General features: G+C 41.5%; 1 protein-coding gene across 1 annotated transcript in view; it reads left to right on the top strand.

Moving 5' to 3' along the window:
- The window catches only part of lrp1bb (low density lipoprotein receptor-related protein 1Bb), a 597,729-nt gene that overhangs the window by 573,519 nt on the left and 2,534 nt on the right, over positions 1-21,676 (top strand). Inside the window, exons 78-85 of the mRNA XM_084084305.1 lie at positions 551-774; positions 1,521-1,627; positions 4,137-4,253; positions 4,919-5,092; positions 9,019-9,144; positions 10,601-10,765; positions 20,491-20,649; positions 21,372-21,406. Coding sequence (XP_083940431.1) covers positions 551-774; positions 1,521-1,627; positions 4,137-4,253; positions 4,919-5,092; positions 9,019-9,144; positions 10,601-10,765; positions 20,491-20,649; positions 21,372-21,406 — 1,107 coding nt within the window. The remainder of the gene's footprint in view (positions 1-550; positions 775-1,520; positions 1,628-4,136; positions 4,254-4,918; positions 5,093-9,018; positions 9,145-10,600; positions 10,766-20,490; positions 20,650-21,371; positions 21,407-21,676) is intronic.

The raw sequence follows: 21,676 nt of genomic DNA on the forward strand, positions 1-21,676 counted from the left end.
CGTCCACTAATGTTTAACCTGAAATCAGACTTTCTGACGTTTATTAATTCAAAGTAGTCATTTCAGATCAACATTTTGTGGTCAAATTGCTTTTAAAGGGATAGTTCACCCCCAAAATGACTTTTTTTCTATGGATCAGTCACCCCATGGAGACTGAATTCATTGATATTTTTTGTTTTTTGTCTCATTCCTAAACCAATAATCTGATGACCGACAGCGGTTCCGGTAGGAGACACAAAGAGTCTCCTTTGTGTCTCCTACCGGCCGCTGGTCATCAAATTATTGTCTTAGCAATGCGACAAAAACTGAAAAAATATTCATTAATTCACGTCTCCATGGGGTGACTCATCCATGGAAAAAAAGTCATTTATTGGGTGAAATAATGCCTGATTTTGAAATATCCCTTTTACTCTTCCTGCATCATGTATATACTTCTCACACACCTTAAACTACTGTGATCACAACAGATACATGTGTTAGTGAATCTATAGATGTACTGTGACCTCTGGCCCCGTTGGTTTGTCCCCCCCCCCCACCCCTCCCCCCCCAGTGCTCAGACTTCCGTCGGCCCAGAGACGTGTCAGCTGACTGGATCACAGGAAACATCTATTGGACGGACCACTCCCGGATGCATTGGTTTAGTTATTACACAGCTCACTGGACTAAGCTCAGATACTCCATAAACGTGGGCCAACTGAAGGGACCCAATTGTACCCGCCTGATTACTGACATAGCGGGAGAGCCCTATGCCATCGCCGTCAACCCGGCCCGCGGGTAAGATCAGCCTTTTCTCTCTCCTCACTTACTGCCACGACTTGGCAATGTTGTTGTTGTTGTTGTTGTTGTTGTTTTCCTCTCGCTCTAACAAGCAGCGCTGCAGATAGCGGCGCTCCTCAAGCGTTTAATTGTTGGAGAGAAGCATTAACGACCATGCAGACTTTTACCTTGGTACACGTGTGCCTGGATGTCAGGAAGCTAGAGGAACCAGAGGATAATGTGTTCCCATGCAGTGTTGATTTTGACAGCACATTTTTATTTAGTTTTAGTCATAGTCTTTTGAATAAAATTCCATTTAGTTTTAGTTATATTTTAGTCATCTGAAATGTTTTAGATTTTGTCTAGTTTTAGTCGACTGAATATCATAAGATTATAGTCGACTAAATCTACAGTTGATTTAGTCGACTATAATGTATGTCGACTATAATGATGGCATCGTAATGCCTGATTTTGCACTTGTTTGCGTGCTGAAAATAGCAGATCTACAAGCTCACAGCGCGGCGCAGAGCTTGTAGATCTGCGTTGTGAGCTTGTAGATCTGCTATTTTCAGAGTGCAACACCCGAGCACAACCAAACATAAAATGACTTGTCTTTTAGGTCTCTTCTCCAGTAGTCTCTCTCACTAACATTTTAGTCTAGTTTTTATTTGTTGACGAAATTGTCAATATATTTAGAAGCTTTAGAATGTTTAATTTTGGAAGCTAGAGGAAGCAGAGGATAATGTGTTCCATGTCTCCTACAGGATGATGTATTGGAGCGTGATCGGGGATCACTCACACATCGAGGAGTCCGCCATGGACGGATCCTTACGCCGAGTTCTCCTGGAGAAGAACCTCAGGAGACCCACTGGTAGACATGCAGACGTTTTCTTTGAGAGCCCAACAACATGTCACTTAGATTGGTGTATTTATCGTGTTAATTGGAAACCTCTATATAGTGAATTCTACAGTGGCGCTGTGCTATCACCTCCTGATAATACACACACGCACGCACGCACGCACGCACGCACACACACACACACGCACACACACACACACACACACACCGCATGCAAATGTACATTGAATCATGTTCTGTGCATGCATAACGTGTAGCAGCATGGTATGCAGTATCAATGCATGGTTGCATCATGGTGTCTGGTCCACTGCAGCCACAGAGTGACTAGTAGCTGTATAGATACCAGTGGAGGTATAGAGTGACTAGTAGCTGTATAGATACCAGTGGAGGTATAGAGTGACTAGTAGCTGTATAGATACCAGTGGAGGTATAGAGTGACTAGTAGCTGTAAAGATACCAGTGGAGGTATAGAGTGACTAGTAGCTGTATAGATACCAGTGGAGGTATAGAGTGACTAGTAGCTGTATAGATGCCAGTGGAGGTATAGAGTGACTAGTAGCTCTATAGATACCAGTGGAGGTATAGAGTGACTAGTAGCTGTATAGATACCAGTGGAGGTATAGAGTGACTAGTAGCTGTATAGATACCAGTGGAGGTATAGAGTGACTAGTAGCTGTATAGATACCAGTGGAGGTATAGAGTGACTAGTAGCTGTATAGATACCAGTGGAGGTATAGAGTGACTAGTAGCTGTAAAGATACCAGTGGAGGTATAGAGTGACTAGTAGCTGTATAGATACCAGTGGAGGTATAGAGTGACTAGTAGCTGTAAAGATACCAGTGGAGGTATAGAGTGACTAGTAGCTGTAAAGATACCAGTGGAGGTATAGAGTGACTAGTAGCTGTATAGATACCAGTGGAGGTATAGAGTGACTAGTAGCTGTAAAGATACCAGTGGAGGTATAGAGTGACTAGTAGCTGTATAGATACCAGTGGAGGTATAGAGTGACTAGTAGCTGTAAAGATACCAGTGGAGGTATAGAGTGACTAGTAGCTGTATAGATACCAGTGGAGGTATAGAGTGACTAGTAGCTGTAAAGATACCAGTGGAGGTATAGAGTGACTAGTAGCTGTAAAGATACCAGTGGAGGTATAGAGTGACTAGTAGCTGTAAAGATACCAGTGGAGGTATAGAGTGACTAGTAGCTGTATAGATACCAGTGGAGGTATAGAGTGACTAGTAGCTGTAAAGATACCAGTGGAGGTATAGAGTGACTAGTAGCTGTATAGATACCAGTGGAGGTATATAGTATATAGAGGAAATAAGGCAGTGGAGGTATAGAGTGACTAGTAGCTGTATAGATACCAGTGGAGGTATAGTATATAGAGGAAATAAGGCCAGGGAAATAAAGAATTAAGCGTGGTGTCTCAGAGCCACTCTAAACCTGTTGGGGTTGTCTTTGGGGAGACACTTAGTGCTGATCTAGTTTTGAAGAGCTGCTTTGGCCTCCTTTAATTCAAGGGACCCAAGCTCTGTCTTGGTCACAGAAGGAGGAATTCATCATCTGTAGAAAAACGCAAACCTATTTAATCGTCCTCAGCCAGGTGCTCAATTATCCTCCCGCTCTGACTTGTGTGGGAAGGAACAAACGAATCACCCGGTTTGAAATGCTAATGTAGGACGCATCGCCCGACCGTCTGTCATCAGAAATGCAGAACAACCACAATATGCTGGAGTAATGTTATTTGACACAAAGGTAGTTTTTTTCTCTCTTCCTCCCCCCAGCTCAGCCTTGCTGAGTACAGTAGAAAATGAATGACTAAAATATCATGGAGATGAAAGGAGAAGATTGACTATGCACACAGGCAGGGGTGGGATGGTGGGGGGTGGTGGGGGCTTCATTATGCACTTGGTGCCTTCTTTAACACCTTAACTCATTCACTGCCATAGGACGACTTTGGACAATGTTTTAATTTATTTTTTAAACAATTTTGATTTATTAATTGTTTTTATATATTTTTATTTCCCCCACAGAACCAGGAGTATAACGTGATCCAAAGATTTACTGCTCCATTCACTTCCTGGTTAAAGTATTTTGGAAATATTCTGTATCTCGGCTCCTGTGTATTAATATGTATTTTTGGCGAGACATGCTATTTTCAACACCGTAGAACAAGTGAATGGGAGGTCGTGATGACATTTATTAATGTTTCCGCGGAAGCACAGTGAAACCCTCAGTGATTAGTAACCATCAGGGGATCCATCATACAGGAGATAAATATTCTGTAAATACTTGAAAAGGTACAAAAATCGAAGAAATCACTGGCAGTGGATGATTGATTGATTTATTTATTCCGGCGGTGAATGAGTTAACTGTGGAATTATTCCAGGAAGTTGAGGACCTGAGGGTTCCTTCTCTCTTGGAATGATGATAAGGCTCTCGTATTGATCTTTGTACAACTCATGAGGCAAATTAATCTCTTCCGTCCCCTCCCCCGTCCCCCCCCCCCCTCCCCGCCAGGCCTGGCCATTGATTATTTCAACCAGCGTTTGTATTGGGCCGATCCCGAGATGTCCGAGATAGGGAGCATGAGATTGGACGGCTCCGACCCTCTGGTCACAATCAGCGACAGACACGGTGAGGAACAAAGTGTGCAACAAACTGCCTCTTCTATTTACTACTACTACCACCACTACTACTACTGTTGTTCTTAATTTCCTTTGGTGTTTAAAGATTGGGACAATAACGCTGTTGGTGTTGTTGCTCTGAAGCCACAAAGCCTCTGAACAATACATATGGTCTCTGTACGGTGAAACCTCATATGTCCAAAACTGTTACGCTTCAGGATTCAAATTCAAAAGTATCAAAAGTTGCAGATCTACAAGCTCGAAACGCAGCGCAAAGCATATGATCAAGTAGGATATTCATTTACAAAAAAACGCAAAAGGTTAGAATATTGGAGATAAGAGGTTTCTGCTAGACAGCAACAATAATACTGTGGGCCGAGAAGAACTATCTGCCCACACAGCACGTTCTGACTTCTATTAGCTGCCTCAGGACACAAACCTTCATTAAACCAATGCTGTGTGTGTGTGTGTGTGTGTGTGTGTGTGTGTGTGTGTGTGTGTGTGTGTGTGTGTGTGTGTGTGTGTGTGTGTGTGTGTGTGTGTGTGTGTGTGTGTGTGTGTGTGTGTGTGTGTGTGTGTGTGAGTGTGAATGTGTGTGTGTGTGTGTGTGTGTGGACGTGGCCATTTGTTGATGTTATCTGTTTCCGTTTTCTCTCTCTTGTTGAACTCATACAGGAATCTCCCAGCCGTACAGAATTGATATATTTGAAGATTACATCTATGGAACGGGGCTGAAACATGAGGTCTTTAGGATCCACAAGTACGGCAAACAGTCTGTGGAGTTCCTGCATCTGGGCGTGGAGAAACCCACCAACGTGTTGATCTCTCACCGATACAAACAACAAGATGGTAAGATGATCCTTTTTTCTGCCTCTTTTTTTTTTCCTATGTAAGAATAATAATAACTATTGTCTCAAGATCATCAGCCATTACTCATTCGGGCAGCGTAGCCATTGTTGTGGCAATACAAGGTTATTATAGTTAATAAAAACAAATGAAATAACCAAAACTAAAACTGAACTAAATAGAAACTAGAATAAAAAAATAAATGAACGATAACCAACTGAAACTGTATTGTGTTTAGAAAACTAAAAAAAAAAAAATAACTGAAATTATAGACAAAATGCCTGTAGTTTTCATTTATTTTTAAGGTTTTTGGGATGATATGAATGTATTGATTTTGCTGTACCAAATGTATAAAAAACAATTATTTTGCAAAGTTTAATTACACAATACTTGCCTTTTAAATCATGCACCTGACAAATAACCCAAAGTATAAAACAACTAAAACTAATAAAAACTAACTAACTATTAGCATTTTCAAAAAATAAAACAAATAAAAACTAGCAAATCTGCTTTAAAACGAATTAAAACTGAATTAGAAAATAAATATTCAAAACAAACTAAAACTAAACAAAAATGAGAAGTCCCAAACCATTGTAACGTTGGTGCAATCCCAGCTATAGCAATGTTTAAAAAGTTTATTATGTTTTCCTCTGGTCAGAGGCGTGTCCCTATCCTCTGGTCAGAGGAGGCGTGTCCCTATCCTCTGGTCAGAGGAGGCGTGTCCCTATCCTCTGGTCAGAGGAGGCGTGTCCCTATCCTCTGGTCAGAGGAGGCGTGTCCCTATCCTCTGGTCAGAGGAGGCGTGTCCCTATCCGACACCAGATGGTATCAACACTTTGCTGAGACGTTATTTTTCAGGTGTTTGACATAAGAGAGTCATCAAAGCCTGGAGATGCGGGGCCGATGCGGGGCCAATCGATGCGGCCCCCAGTCTTCTCCTTCCTCCCACTTCTCTGCTGCTATTTGTTACATCTGTGCTGTTAATGGTTGGGAAGCCTCAGACAGATCATTCTTGGTCGAGGTTTTTCCACTTAAAGGGCAGCTGTGCCGTTTCCCCCAGTGACTCATTAGGCTCAGGCAGGGCTGTGTAGTCGGTGCAATCCGTGGGCAGAGAGAGGCGTTACGCCGGCTATAACAGAAATATGACATGAAGGTTTGATGTCTTCAGCAAAAAAAAAAAGAAGAAGCCCAACAGTCGTTTCATTTTGTCTGTTTCTGATGGTCATTATTCTATTCTCTGCAACAATCTCTGAAGAACGCTGAAGTTTGTGAAGATGTATTACTTACTGTATGTGACCACAGAATTGTACAAAATGTGTAATCACAGCCAGTGGTGTAAAGTAAACTAAGTACATTTACTCAAGTACTCTACAAATGCCTTCTATATCAGTGGTTCTCAAGTACAATTTGGAGGTACTTTTACTTTACTGGAGTATTTCCAATTTTCAATACTTCTACTTCTACTCCACTACATCTCAGAGGCAAATATTTTACTTTTACTCCACTACAATTATTTGAAAACTTTAGTTACTAGTTACTTTGTAGATTTTGATTATTATTACAAAACCCGCTTCAGCCCTATTTACATTTCGGCTCTTAGAAAAATAGCCGATCTACAAGCTCACAATGCGTCGCGATGTGACTCATTGTGAGCTTGTAGATCTGCTATTTTATGAATTTGGAAACTTGTGAAATGGGACATTGTGCGTACTTTTACTTTTACGTTTACGTATTTAATACCAATACGTTTTTACTTTTAATTTTTAATACTTGTAGTTGTAACAGAGTATTTCTACATTGCAGTATTTATACTTTTACTTAAGTAAAACATTTGAGTACTTTTTCCACCACTGTTCAAAGCTTATAGAGATGTAAAGATGTGTAGACAGATTAAAACTGGTGTCTGCTGTACAACATGGGAGTATAGTGTGATGTTGTACTGGCCTTCAGAACTCGGTTCAACAAGTCAGTTGTTGCCAGGTCCGCTTATTATAAGCGACTTTGGGCTTGTTTCTCCGTATAGTTGCTTTTAAATATTGGTTAGGTTGCAGGTTTTTTTGGGCTTGTTTCTAAACTGTAGTTGTGTTCTGTGGTTCTCAAACCTTTTCATGTCAAGCACCCCCACATGAATATGTAATTGTCTGCGGACTGAACATATTTTGTGCCAGAGACCTGCGTACCAGATTTGTCTTGTTAAAATATTCCACTTTTTTTATTTTATCCAAGATTATTTTGAAAATAGCCAATCTACAAGATCACAATGTGTCGCATCACGACAGGTTGTAGATCGGCTATTTTCAAATGGCCAATGCAGATAGGTTTAAAGAGCTTATGTGGTCCATTCGCTTCTTTTGGGCTTGTTTTCATAGACTTGGTTTGCTTGTTTCCCCCACAAAATCTGGCAACACTGGCTGAAAGCTCTGAAATGAAGGTTTGATGTCATCAGCACAAAGACAGAACCCAACAGTCCTTTGGTTTTCTCTGTTTCTGATCGTCATTATTTCTGCTACAATCTCTGAAGAACCACAGATCTGTGAAGATGTACTCAGTGGTGGAAAGTAACTAAGTACATTTACTCAAGTAGGCCACTGAACTTAAGTGAAATGTTGAGGTATTTTTACTTTACTGAAGTATTTCCAATTTTCAGTACTTTCACTTCTACTCCACTACATCTCAGAGGCAAATATTGTTCTTTTACTCCAATACAATTATTTGAAAACTTGAACTTTAGTTACTTTGTAGATTTAGATCATTATTACAGAACATGCATTAACCACTTCAGACCTTCAGACCTATATATACTTCGGCTACTTTAAAATAGTAGATCTACGAGCTCATAATGTGCCACAAATTGACGCATTGTGAGCTTGTGCTTTTTACTCAAGTGAATTCTGAATACCAGATTTGTACTTGTATCCGAGTATTTCTACATTGCGATATTGATACTTTTACTTTAGAAGAAAATGTGAGTTCTTCTTCTTCCATCACTGGATGTACTACTACTGTCAGGATCTGTGTCCCTGTAGCTTATTTTGTAGTATTGTTCCTATTGTTTCCTGTTCTCTGTGTACTTTTATTGTGTAGTTATGTTCCTAGTGTTTCCTGTCTGCCCTAGTTACTGTTACCTGTCTTGTCACACCAGTATGTTCTTGCAATTGTAGTTCACCTGTGTCTTGTTCTGTTCCAGCCAATAATGTGTTAATCGTCCTTGGTTCTCACCTGTGTCTTATTAGTCCTGTGTCTATTTAAACCCTGTGTTTGTCAGATTATACATGTTGTCCTGTCTAGTCCTGTGTGAAACCAGAATAAATACTTTGCATTAGACCTTCTTGTCTGCATTGTTCTGCTTCTGGGTCCTCACCTGTCTTGCACCGTGACAACTACTGTATGTAACCACAGAATTGTAAAAAATAAAATAAAAAGTAAGTCTAATCACATCACAGCTTATAGAGATGTAAAGATTTTAGTCAGTTTCTTGTCTGGTTGATTAAAACTAATGCCTTCAGAACCGGGTTCAACAAGTCATACAGCTTCCTAAAGAAGCAGATCAAGGGATGCAGTCAGACCACGTTTTTTCCTGGCGATGATGTCTGAGGAAAAAAGGAAGTCTGTCTGAAGTTAATCGCAGGCTTTAGCCTTGAGTGCGTTCCACGCTGAAAGATAATTCCTTTCAAAGGTCCGGGAATTAAAACACTTTTTGTTTTCTTTTTCTAACAAATTGTTCCCGATAAAATGAATGCCTTTCACTCAGAAGTGCTTTTGTAACAACTCCTCTTGTAAATGCCGCTGGGCTGAGATTGAAAAAGCATGAAGGTTTGATGTCTTCAGCAACAAAACAAAAGAAGCCCAACAGTCGTTTCAGTTTTCTCTGTTTCTGATGGTAGTTTTTCCCTCAACGTTCTCGTTGTCTTTGCTGTGTGTCTCTACAGCGGCCAACCCGTGTCTGAGGATGACGTGTGACTTCATGTGTCTGCTCAACCCGTCAGGGGCAAAGTGTACCTGCCCCGAGGGCAAGGTGCTGGTCAACGGCACCTGCACCGACGTCAACATCTCAGGTAGGCATTACTCTGTCTTTTATCCCATCAACCCATTCAATCCGGGAAGGCATCTGTGTCATTTTTACATTTCTTTGGCTACTCAAATATAGCAGATCTACAAGCTCATAGCGTGGCACCGAGTGCCGCGCTATGAGCTTGTAGATCTGCTATTTTTGAGTAGCCACTGTTCTAATCTAAATCGTAAAGGACGACTTCACCACTTTTCAACATATCTTCATATAATAGGTCCTCACTAATGCTCATGATAAAATGGTAAAAAAAAAATCTACTCAGTCTGTGTCTCAGAGGAGGGCTGTAGACAGTTAAGAAACCCGTCTACCAGTGACATCATCGATGGGGAATCCAAGCTAATAGAAACTGCAGGCTTTGTATTCCTGGAAAGTTGCAATGCAATAATAGATCCCATTGTTCTCGCCTTAATAAAAATCGGAATAAAAAAATTGTAATCTTTTTGGAATCTTTTTTTTTTTTTTTTTTTTTTTTTTTTGACCCAAAGACCAAGGAGATATGAATTTTCGAAGATCTTTACTCTCATCCACTTCCTTGTTAACTTAAAACTTTAACATTTTGTATCTCGGCTCCTGAATACTTTTTTTTTTTCATTGAAAAATCTCAGGCATAAATAACAATAGGCAGTGAAAATAATTCAGGCAGTCAATGTGTTAAGAATGTTCTGAAAAAACTTTATGAAAAAAAAAAGTTACTATAAAGATCAAATCTAAATTGACACAGATGATGTTCCACTGAGCTTTTAATGCATTATGACCAGCACTTAGAATACGTTATAAACGTTGTTATAAGTTGTCATACATGATTATAAACATTTATAACAAGTGTTATAATGCATTATAAGCTTATTATAATGCATTGTAAATACACTTATAATGCATTATACTGTAGACCCCACCTTCAAGTAAAGTGTTAGGTTTATTTTTTCTTCTTTTGGCCTCTTCAGCAGCACAGTTGTCACAATTCCTGAAATGTTTATGTGAGCTTCTGCTAAGCCAACAATAAAAAGGTCGCCAGGCAGTGTGTGTGTGATGCTGGACAGTGATGTGGGCTCAGACACAGTGATGTGGGCTCAGACCAGGCAGTGTGTTTGTGATGCTGGACAGTGATGTGGGCTCAGACCAGGCAGTGTGTGTGTGATGCTGGACAGTGATGTGGGCTCAGACCAGGCAGTGTGTTGGTGATGCTGGACAGTGATGTGGGCTCAGACCAGGCAGTGTGTGTGTGATGCTGGACAGTGATGTGGGCTCAGACCAGGCAGTGTGTTTGTGATGTGGACAGTGATGTGGGCTCAGACCAGGCAGTGTGTTGGTGATGCTGGACAGTGATGTGGGCTCAGACCAGGCAGTGTGTGTGTGATGCTGGACAGTGATGTGGGCTCAGACCAGCAGTATCAGCATATAAGTGAGCTTCACTCTGCTTTTTTATTTTTCTCTCTCTGAAGGTGAACTGTGCCGACCTCCCTGTGAGAACGGAGGCCGCTGTCTGGCCAATGAGAAAGGAGACTGGAGGTGCTACTGCTGGCCTGACTTTTCTGGGGAGCGCTGTGAGGTCAACCACTGCACAGACTACTGCTTAAATGGAGGAACCTGCATGGGCTCGCACCTCGGTGAGAGAAAGATGCTTTTCACACAGCTTTGGTTCTTAAAGCCTTTTTATATTTTTATTCCCAAGGACATCATTCTGAGAGTGTACACATGGTTCCATTTGTTCTATCAGAGTTACAGACCTGTAAGGCTGTTGTTCTCAACCTTTTTAGGCCGTGACCCCCCAAAATAATCACAACTATTTGAACTGGGGACCCCTGGGGACCCCCGCCCCCACCCTGACAAGCACTTAGAATGTAGGAGTTGAGGCATTACATTTAGTTTGACTCGGCTCCACAGATAAATATTGTGAAAATAGCCGATCTACAAGCTCATAAAGTTATAATGTATCAGAGTGCAGTACACCTCCCAACCGATAGGGTGGCGTAGTTGAAAACATATGGAGACAATTCTGAGAAAATGGCCACCGATCAGATAAGAATGCGTTTTATTGAACGATACGGAGGATACGGGCACTTAGACCCGGGCGTTTTAACTTGTTACATCCGCCCATAAGTACAGCGTGTTTCTGTTTGTAAACAAGCTCAAAACGTGTTGCATCGCCACACGTATGTAGATCTGCTATTTTTGAATTTGAATCCTGAAAAGTAACAGTTTTGGACATATGAGTTTTTTTATCCACCCGACAGAAAAGACATACTCCTTCACCAGTGGTGGAAGAAGTACTGCATTCAACACACACACACACACACACACACACACACACACACACACACACACACACACACACACACACACACACACACACACACACACACACACACACACACACACGCACGCACGCACGCACACACACACACACACACACAGTGGAGAAGTGTGCACACTGCCAACATGGTCAGCTGGTTGACACGTATACATCGCCCACTATGTGTCAAACAGTGACCATGTGACCGCGTTGGCAGTCTCTCTCTCTCTCTCTCTCTCTCTCTCTCTCTCTGTGTGTGTAAACTCACCTCCTTCATTGTTATTCCTCTGGCTGTCAGTGTCGCTGAAGGTTGTAAACGCTTGTTTGCTCCCACCAGCACCCCGGCTGTGGGCTCTGCTTTCCCTAAGGGTTGTGTTTTCCCCTGGGGGGTTTGTTATATATACACGGTGTAGATGTGTGTATATCTCCCTGCTCTTAAATGCTTGTCTTCTAATACGCTGAGCAGCAGGGAGTTGAACTGTATACACCAACATCACATATAATATTCACACTACGGCTGCACAATATAACGGACATGTATGTCGTCCTCGCGATATCAACGTGCACATAGATCGGCTATTTTCCAATGGACGAAATGTCTATGGGGCTGAAGTGGTTAATGTATGTTTTGTAATAATAATCCAAATCTACAAAGTAACTGGTAACTAAAGTTTTCAAATAATTGTAGTGGAGTAAAAGTACAAAATTTGCCTCTGAGATGTAGTGGAGTAGAAGTAAAAGTACAGAAAATTTGGAAATACTCCAGTAAAGTAAAAAAAAGACCTAAAAATTGTACTTAAGTACAGTACTTGAGTAAATGTACTTAGCTACTTTCCACCACTGTTTGGAAGACAACCATTAAGCGGAGATTGAGACGGCGGGCTGACAGACACATCGATGTGTGATGGAGAGGTTTTTGATAACATGTTCATCTCTTCAGAGGCTCTCCACTCCACCGGTGGTCTTAAATTCCATTCCACTGCAGCAGCTCAAAAAAATCTATTTCAATTTCTGCCGGCGATATAGAAGTGGAACGTCTCTGCCCAGCAGGAACTGGCCTGGACTGAAAATGAGTTTTGGTACCCCCCCCCACCTTAACACAGAGTGTACCTCGCCTCAAGATGTCAATATGAGGATTTCATTTTTTACTTAAAAAACAAGCAAGGTTAATCCTTTCTGCCTCTCCACTCTTTGGCTTCTGTTCCACACATATATATATATATATATATATATATATATATATATATATATATATATATATATATATATATATATATATATATATATATATATATATTATATATATATATATATACTGTAATGCAGTGTTGATTTCGTCGACTAAAACTCTGACGAAAAATGTCCATCGACTACCTTTTTTCACTGACGAAAACTAAATAAGAACGAAATAAAAACTAAGATATGATGACTAAAACTATGACTAAATATATTGACAATTTCGTCAACCAATAAAAACTAGACTAAAATGTTAGTGAGGGATCTAGTGGAGAAGAGATCCAGTAGAACTAAAAGACAAGTCATTTTATAGGTGCGTTCAGAAATTGCGCACCGGAGCACACTCACCTATTAGTTTGTATTGGCCAGTGCGCTCAGTGCTGTGTTTTCGAACGCACCCTATGTTTGGTTGCGCTCGGGTGTTGCGCTCTGAAAATAGCAGATCTACAAGCTTTGTGAGCTTGTAGATCTGCTATTTTCAGCATGCAACCAAGTGTAAAATCAGCCAGTATGACGCCATCAAGGCACCGCCGACATACATTTTAGTCGACTAAATCAACTATAGATTTAGTCGACTAAAATCGTATGATATTTAGTCGACTAAAAGTAAACTGTAAAACTAGACAAAAACTAAAACATTTCAGATGACTAAAATGTGACTAAAACTAAATGGAATTCTATTCAAAAGTCCATGACTAAAATATGTGTAAATATATAGTGGCCCTCTGGAGTGAGTGTGTAAATATATAGTGGCCCTCTGGAGTGAGTGTGTAAATATATAGTGGCCCTCTGGAGTGAGTGTGTAAATATATAGTGGCCCTCTGGAGTGAGTGTGTAAATATATAGTGGCCCTCTGGAGTGAGTGTGTAAATATATAGTGGCCCTCTGTAGTGAGTGTGTAAATATATAGTGGCCCTCTCCATCATCAAAGTTGCATCATCCCTGCTATAAGCCAATAATTTGATGACCGGGTCATAGGTCAGTAGGAGACGCCGCCGGTCATCAAATTCTGGGCTTATAGGAATGTGTGACAAAAACAAACAAATCTCCATGAGTTCACAGCTTCATGGGGTGTAATTGATAGAAAATATGTTTTTTGGGGGGGCTTTTCATGCCTTTATTATTGCTACAGGAAATGTGGAGAGAGATGGGGAGTGACCATAGAGTTGTACTTTTACTTCACTACAATCATTTGAATCCTTTAGTCACTAGTTACTTTGCAATTATCAATTATTATATTATAAAACATACATTAACCACTTTAGCCCTATTTTATAAATATGTGACGCGTTGTGAGCTTGTAGATCTGCTATTTTCAGACATTTTGGTACATTACTTTTGGTACTTTTAGTACATTTTGATAACAATACTTTTGTACTTTTACTCAAGTCAATTTTTAATTCCGGACTTGTACTTATACTTTTACTTAAGTAAAATATCTGAGTACTTTTTCCACCACTGCTTGGGAGTGACATGCAGCAAAGGCTGCCGTGCCCGGACCGCTACGCCAGCGGTCCGGGCCAAGTACTTACTCCTTTAATCCCTCCTCAAGATATAGATGTAATAGTTGATGGTTGTAAGTGTGGAATCAGCCCAGTAGGGCTGAAACAGTGCATTAGAGGCAGCATAGCATGCAGGGCTCCTGGTTGTTGACAATCTGTCTTATTTCTGTAGCCCGGGTTCACCGTCTCTAAAGCTCATGCAACAACATCCTTCCTGCATCCATTGTGTGATGAATTATGCTCCTATTTATGCCTTTGTGCAGCTGGAGAGAGAGAGAGAGAGAGGGAGAGGGAGAGAGAGAGGGAGGGAAAGAGAGAGAGAGAGAGTGAGTAAACAAAGCGATATAGTATTTATTTGTTCTGCTGCTGGGCGTACGGTGCCTGCATGTCGTCGGTTCGTTCGTTCGTTCATGCTTTGCGTGACGGGAGTGTTTTTTTCATAAAGTGGAGAGTTTTTTTTTTCTTTCTGGCTGCATTGAGCACATGACCTGCAGGCAGGAAGGCTATTGGCCTAAATGTGTTGATAGAGACTGAGTGAGCGGCTTGTCAAAATGAGCTGCTCCCTCCTGTGGAACACTTACTGTGGAGATGAAGAGGGAGGGCTCATCATCATCAGTCAGTTCTCCGGTTCTCCCCCCCCCCCCCCCCCCCCCCGTGTCTGTTAAGAGGATTTTAGAAAAGCACTGTGGCTTGTTTCCATTGGGGTCCTTTGTACTCAATTCATCGAAACATTTAATGACAGACAAATATAGAATACTATGCGAGAGTAAGGATTCACATGTTTGTGTGACTGTTGGAAGGGTGTTCCACATTGTTGTGGCATAGCAGTAGAACACATGTAATCCCTAGTTTGAGCCGAATCTGGGTTAAACGTGATTAGTGGAGCTCCCTCTGGTGTTGTGATTGTGGACTTGATTGACGAAGTAGTTTGACAGGTACATGGGTGTCTTTGTGGTGTAGTGTATCTTGTAGACCAGGTTGTAGTAGTTTAACAGGTACATGGGTGACTTTGTGGTGTAGTGTATCTTGTAGACCAGGTTGTAGTAGTTTAACAGGTACATGGGTGACTTCGTGGTGTAGTGTATCTTGTAGACCAGGCCCATTGCTAGTTTCTGTACTCTGTCCTCAACCCTGAGCCATCCCACCTTAGCACAGTTAGCGGGGGTTAAATGAGTTGTAGATGTAAGGCCAAGCAGAATCCTGACCCGTTTGTTTTAGGATGTCTGGAGCCTTGTTTTTAAGGCCTTTGTGCATAGTACAACTCTTGTACAACATCTTGTATTACAGCTGTCTTTTCAGCAGTGCATACCGCCTGTACAGCTTGTACAACTCTCTTTTTGAGCAGTGCATAGTTGCCTGAAAAGCCTGTACAAATTAAACATTGTGAATGAGTACTAATTGCTGCGTCCTTTTATCCATTAAAACTTACGTGATCCAATGTTATGCAATAATCGTAGAAAAACCCCTAGTGACTACAAGAGGTTTTCACTTTCACTTCTTCACTATAACAGTACGGTGCCGCCTACGGCTCGCCTTAGTGTCGCTTTCTCTCCAACTCTCTGTCAGTCTTTTGATTGTGACTATCATAGCCCAGTTATGTGCATAAACAATGTGCCACGGATTTCATCAGATGCAAATATGAGTGCTAAAAAAACACACACACACACACACACACACACACACACACACACACACACACACACGAGTTGGAGAGATGATACGACAAACTGGAGGTTTTGCCGACTCGTCCCATGTGTCCCGTGTGTGTCTGCCACTGTGCTTTGCGGCATCCATCCACATTTGTTTACATTTTGTGTGTTTTAATATTCATGTGAATCCTCTGCTTCACCATTAGCAGAGATGATGTGCTCTCTCTCTCCAACGTGCTGTTGTGTTTTTTCCTCACAAACGCTTTAAGTTTTGCTCCCGGGCTCCTCTGACATTTTACGCAAGGTTTTGGCAACAACGGGAAACTCTGGCTATCATCGGCTCCAAATGCAGGGGAAGCGTCCCAGGATGTTATCCCATTCTATCCTGGAACGCATCTGTGTCATTTTAAGATTTCTATGGCTATTTTTTAGGAGTGTAACCATACGTTTTAACAACGATTCGATACGTATCACGATACTTGGTTGTCGATACGATACATGAACGATACAGGTTCATTTAGAACCATACGATACGTTTCCATTCAGTGATTTAGTCGATACGATACATGAACGATACAGAACAGGTTCATTTAGAACCATACGATTCCATTCAATGATTTAAAATCCATATAGTAACTATTTATTTACCCAAACATTCTGTGTGAAAAATAAATACCTGGATACTGGATATAAACCCCTCTTTCTCTTTTTTCATCTTAAAAGTACTATTGATATAATTAATTGTTTGCATTGCAAAACGATTCGATACGATACAAAGTCAAAGGATATGATATTTAGCTGTTTGCATATCGATATAGTAGATCGTTGAAAATTCTAAACGATATTTCGATGCAGTTACTATATTGTTACACTTCTACTATTTTTGAAAGATCTTTTTTTTTTTATATATTTTTTTAAGCGAAAATTTGTAAAATATTTAGTTCCAGGGAGTCAGGACCTCCAGAAGCAAAGATTTCAGTTAAAAATTTTGTTTAAAAAATATAATATATATATTAAAAGATTTGCACAAATATTTTCAAAAATAGCAGATCTACAAGCTCATAGCACTCGGTGCCGCGCTATGAGCTTGTAGATCTGCTATTTTTGAATAGCCAAAGTATAAAATAATGGTCATAGTTCAAATCTAAAAATGACAGATGTGTTCCTTAATGGGTTAAATTACTGGAGGAAGCATGAATTCACAGCAGCCTGAGTTTCAACAATGTGTCAACTTACCAAGGAAGACGTGGACAACTTGTAGATGCTGGTTGGATGGCCGACTCCACTTATATAACGTCAACAATAGTGGCTGATTGTATCGTAGGGATGGCTTTCAGAGGTTTCTGGGGTTCAGGTGGTTAATGATTTGATCCCTTTATGACACTGGGCCGGGCGTCCTCCCTTTTCTGAATTTCAGGCAGTTACTATGGCAACCCTTGGCCTTGAACCCATGTTTCAGATCTCAGCGGGGAAGACAATGACCACCGTTGAACAGGTGGTTGTACATCTAGGCTACAACCTGGTGGGGGGTATGGGGGGGGGGGGGGGGGGGGGGGGGGGGGCAGACGTTACGGGGGTCCATTAAGACCAAGATGACTCAATGTTGTGCAGCTTCTTGGTGAGAGTCATTACCTCCTGCAAACCAGGCAACCATCCAAAGACTCTTCTCACTACACTGTCTCTGCTGCAGCTTCCTAAGAGTCATTACCCCCCCCCCCCCCCCCCCACACACACACACACACACACACACACACACACACACACACACACACACACACACACACACACACACACACACAGCCACACACACACACACACAGCCACAGGCGACTGTCCAAAGATGTGACTCGCTGCACCGTGTCTCTGCTCTGCCATCACCAAAAAAAAAAACAGCTGCTAATGGGATCTTTTCTATAATCACCACCACTATAGCTGCTGTTACTGGGCGCTCCGCCATGTGGCTGTTTATACTTTAGAGACACTGGTTCTGCACTCGGCTGTCGTGTGAAGTGGTCAGAATGGGCCGTAGTGCATTATCAGAGCATGTTTATTTTAATTAATGCTTTTAAAACCTGAGATCTGATGGAAAGATCAAGTATGTAAGTTTTTGGTGAAACTGCTTTGAATCCATTAAGACCAGGAACACATCTGTGTCATTTAAAGATTTATTTGGCTATTCAAAAATGTTTTGAATATATTATATATATATATATATATATATATATATATATATATATATATATATATATATATACAAGCGAACATTTTTAACTAACTAACTTCAGGGACTGAACGTGATGCCCTCTGCGTCCCTGATCACGGTCTGATACTTTAATGTATGCCTGGACTCTCACCGGCAGCTGCATGTTTACCATGTAGTCACTCTGTCCATTGTTCTGTATTACATCATCGCCTAATCACAATAGTTTTGTATAATCGTCATAATTGTTTACATGTTGAAAAATGTTAAAACATTTTCAAACATTTTCGAAACAATAGGGTAGCAGACCTACAAAGCATCACAATGTGATGTTGAATTAAGTTATAAAGTTATTCAATACATTTATGTCAGTCATTTCTTATAATGTATAGTTCGGTTATTTGTCATAATCTGCCTCGTGTACGTTTTGTTTACTAAAAGCCAACAGTGTTGAAAAGGCTCAAGCTGAAGCTGATTAGCCCTATTAAGACATTCTGTGAAATGATTGGCTTACAGCTAATATATATTATTAGTACCTGTCCTTCGTTTAGGTGGCATTTTATGTCAGTAATTTCTTTCTTTAGTAATTATGAGTTATTTGTCATAATCTGCCGCGTGCACGCTTTGTTTTTCAAAGCCTAAAGGCCAACATAAATGTCATTTTATTTATGTTCCAATGTTTAATGCCAAAAACACACACACTGCAATTAAATGTGTGACAATTAACCGTCAAGTAAAATGTCATGCTGGTGACTGACAGCCCTAGTCCTGTGTACAGTAAGTACATTAAATGTGAGTTCCTGTAGTTATAGTTGTCATTCTTGGTGTGGACGTACAGTACCTTTCTCCTGAACTGTACCTCCGTCCTCGGTTTGGTGAAACCTGCAGGCTGTGGCCCATTTTTAGGGAATCAATCAATTACACAGATCCTGCCAGTTCAAACAGCTCATATACTATAGCAGGGGTCTTCAACGTTTTCAGGCCAAGGACCCCCTAGCTGAGAGAGAGATGAAGCAGGGACCCCCTCTATATTGTCTCAGATTAAACTTTTTTGTTTACTTAGCCTGCTCTTTTTTCTCCTCTACACCTATAACTCTTTGCCAAAAATAGCCGATCTACAAGCTCACAACGCCTCACAGCGCGAGGCGTTGTGAGGCTACCTAGTAGCAGCTAGCCTATTGTACAAACAGTATTTACAGACATACATCATGGCACTCTGTCTGTCTCTCTGTCTCTCTGTCCTCACTAGCTGTAGAGGCTACTAGTAGCAGCTAGCCTATAGTTGTACAACAGTCCAGTGCAGACATCATGGCATCTCTTTCTCTCTCTGTTCCTCTTTCCTCACCATGCACATGCACACATAGACATGAACGGGGCTTGAGCCCCAGCTGCCCTTTAACCCGCCGGTAAAAAAAGTGCCCTCTCCAGACAAAAACAAAACAAAAATACAATTTCAACTGCCCCCAGAGGCCTAACGGTACGGCAGACATAAATGTGAGTGGATGTGTTGGATGTGTTGGATGCAGCTCAAAGTGAACTTTACTCAGGTATCTAGATTGTCGCCGTACGACTTTCCTAGCCCGTGTTATTAAAGACAAACGGGCGACAATGGCCAAAACTCAATCGAAAATCGGCGATCGAAAACCGGTGAAAGTGTCCGTTTTCAAGATGTTTTGTCCATTATCTCTGGAACAGAAGGTCCAATCTGCTCAGTTCAAAGCTTGTTGGATGCGTGACTTTGAGGACGTTAAGCACACAATGATAACGTTTCGGATGTTTTGGGGTTTTTGGGCCTAAAAGTATGGCAAGTGTTCATAAAAAAAAAAAATCCAATAGGTGGCCCTTTTTGAAATTCCAGCCCCTGCCTCTCCACATCCTCTGCACGTCCCTGTTCTTCACTAATAGAACCTTTGGTTCTTCTCTCCTACAGGGAAGCCCACACATCCCTGTTCTTCACTAATAGAACCTTTGGTTCTTTCTCTCCTACAGGGAAGCCCACACATCCCTGTTTCTTCACTAATAGAACCTTGGTTCTTCTCTCCTACAGGGAAGCCCACACATCCCTGTTCTTCACTAATAGAACCTTTGGTTCTTCTCTCTACAGGGGAAGCCCACATGTCCCTGTTCTTCACTAATAGAACCTTTGGTTCTTCTCTCCTACAGGGAAGCCCACATGTCCTGTTCTTCACTAATAGAACCTTTGGTTCTTCTCTCCTACAGGGAAGCCCACATGTCCCTGTTCTTCACTAATAGAACCTTTGGTTCTTCTCTCCCTACAGGAAGCCCACACATCCCTGTTCTTCACTAATAGAACCTTTGGTTCTTCTCTCCTACAGGGAAGCCCACACGTCCCTGTTCTTCACTAATAGAACCTTTGGTTCTTCTCTCCTACAGGGAAGCCCACATGTCCCTGTTCTTCACTAATAGAACCTTTGGTTCTTCTCTCCTACAGGGAAGCCCACATGTCGCTGTCCGGTAGGGTCTGGGCCGTTCTGTGAGAAGAGGGTTTGTGACGGCTACTGTCTGAACGGAGGAACGTGTGACGTGAGCGCCGGCAACCAGCCGCTGTGTCGCTGCATGGCCGAGTACACCGGAGACCGCTGCCTTTACCGTGAGTGTGTTCTCCTTTAACTGAACCTGACAACCGCTAAACACAACCGCTGTTCCTTAGTGTGTGTGTGTGTGTGTGTGTGTGTGTGTGTGTGTGTGTGTGTGTGTGTGTTGTGTGTGTGTGTGTGTGTGTGTGTGTGTGTGTGTGTGTGTGTGCGTGCGTGCGTGCGTGCGTGCGTGCGTGTGCGTGCGTGTGCTTGTTTGTGGTTCTTTAGAGCAGTGGTTTTCAACCTTTTTCATATCAAGGTCCATTATTTATTCGGCATTTGAGCCACGGACCATTTGTTGATTTGATGATTTTGTGAAAATAACAATTCTTTATTTCTACTACAATCTATCTCTAATTGTATAGACTTCTTGTAAATTAAGTAATGCAGATGTTTAACAATAATTTTAACTCTTGAGAGAGTGTAAAATCAAACCAAATGGACCCGTACGGGTCATTTGGTTTCATATTACGCTCTCAAGAGTTAAAGATCTATAAGGGTCCATTGGTTACCAATTCTCCTTCAGTTAGCTGGGGACCACCTGGAAACTCCACAAGGACCACTGGTTGGGAACCACTGCTTTAGAGGCCTGTATCATTTTCAAGTGTAGCAAAGGACACGGCGCTTTAAACCTGTCTGAGTCTGAGTCTAACAAAACCACACATTTAAAAGTTCATAGAAAAAAAATGACGACATTACTCATTCGACAAATATCACCGTCTGTCTCTGTTTACAGATAAAGAAATAATCAGAACCTCTGGTGCCATCATGGTGACGACGTATTTTTCCCCTTTCTTTGCCATGTTGGTGTCGTAACGGGGGGGGGGGGGGGGGGGGGGGAGACAGTCTCGGCTGCACACCATTAGTGCATTCCTACTGTTACATTGCCCAAGGGCTGATAATATGTTTTCATTGTGGCTGAGATGTCATTTGATGCGGATAATTAAGTCCCATTAAAGGCCTGTAAAAATCCAATCAAATCTGCTCAAAATCTATGCTCTCAGTTGCTCATTATAAACCCAACCTGCATCTTCTCTCCCC

Source organism: Gymnoscopelus microlampas (genome assembly GCF_963454915.1).
Source record: "Gymnoscopelus microlampas genome assembly, chromosome: 17".
NCBI lineage: Eukaryota > Metazoa > Chordata > Actinopteri > Myctophiformes > Myctophidae > Gymnoscopelus > Gymnoscopelus microlampas.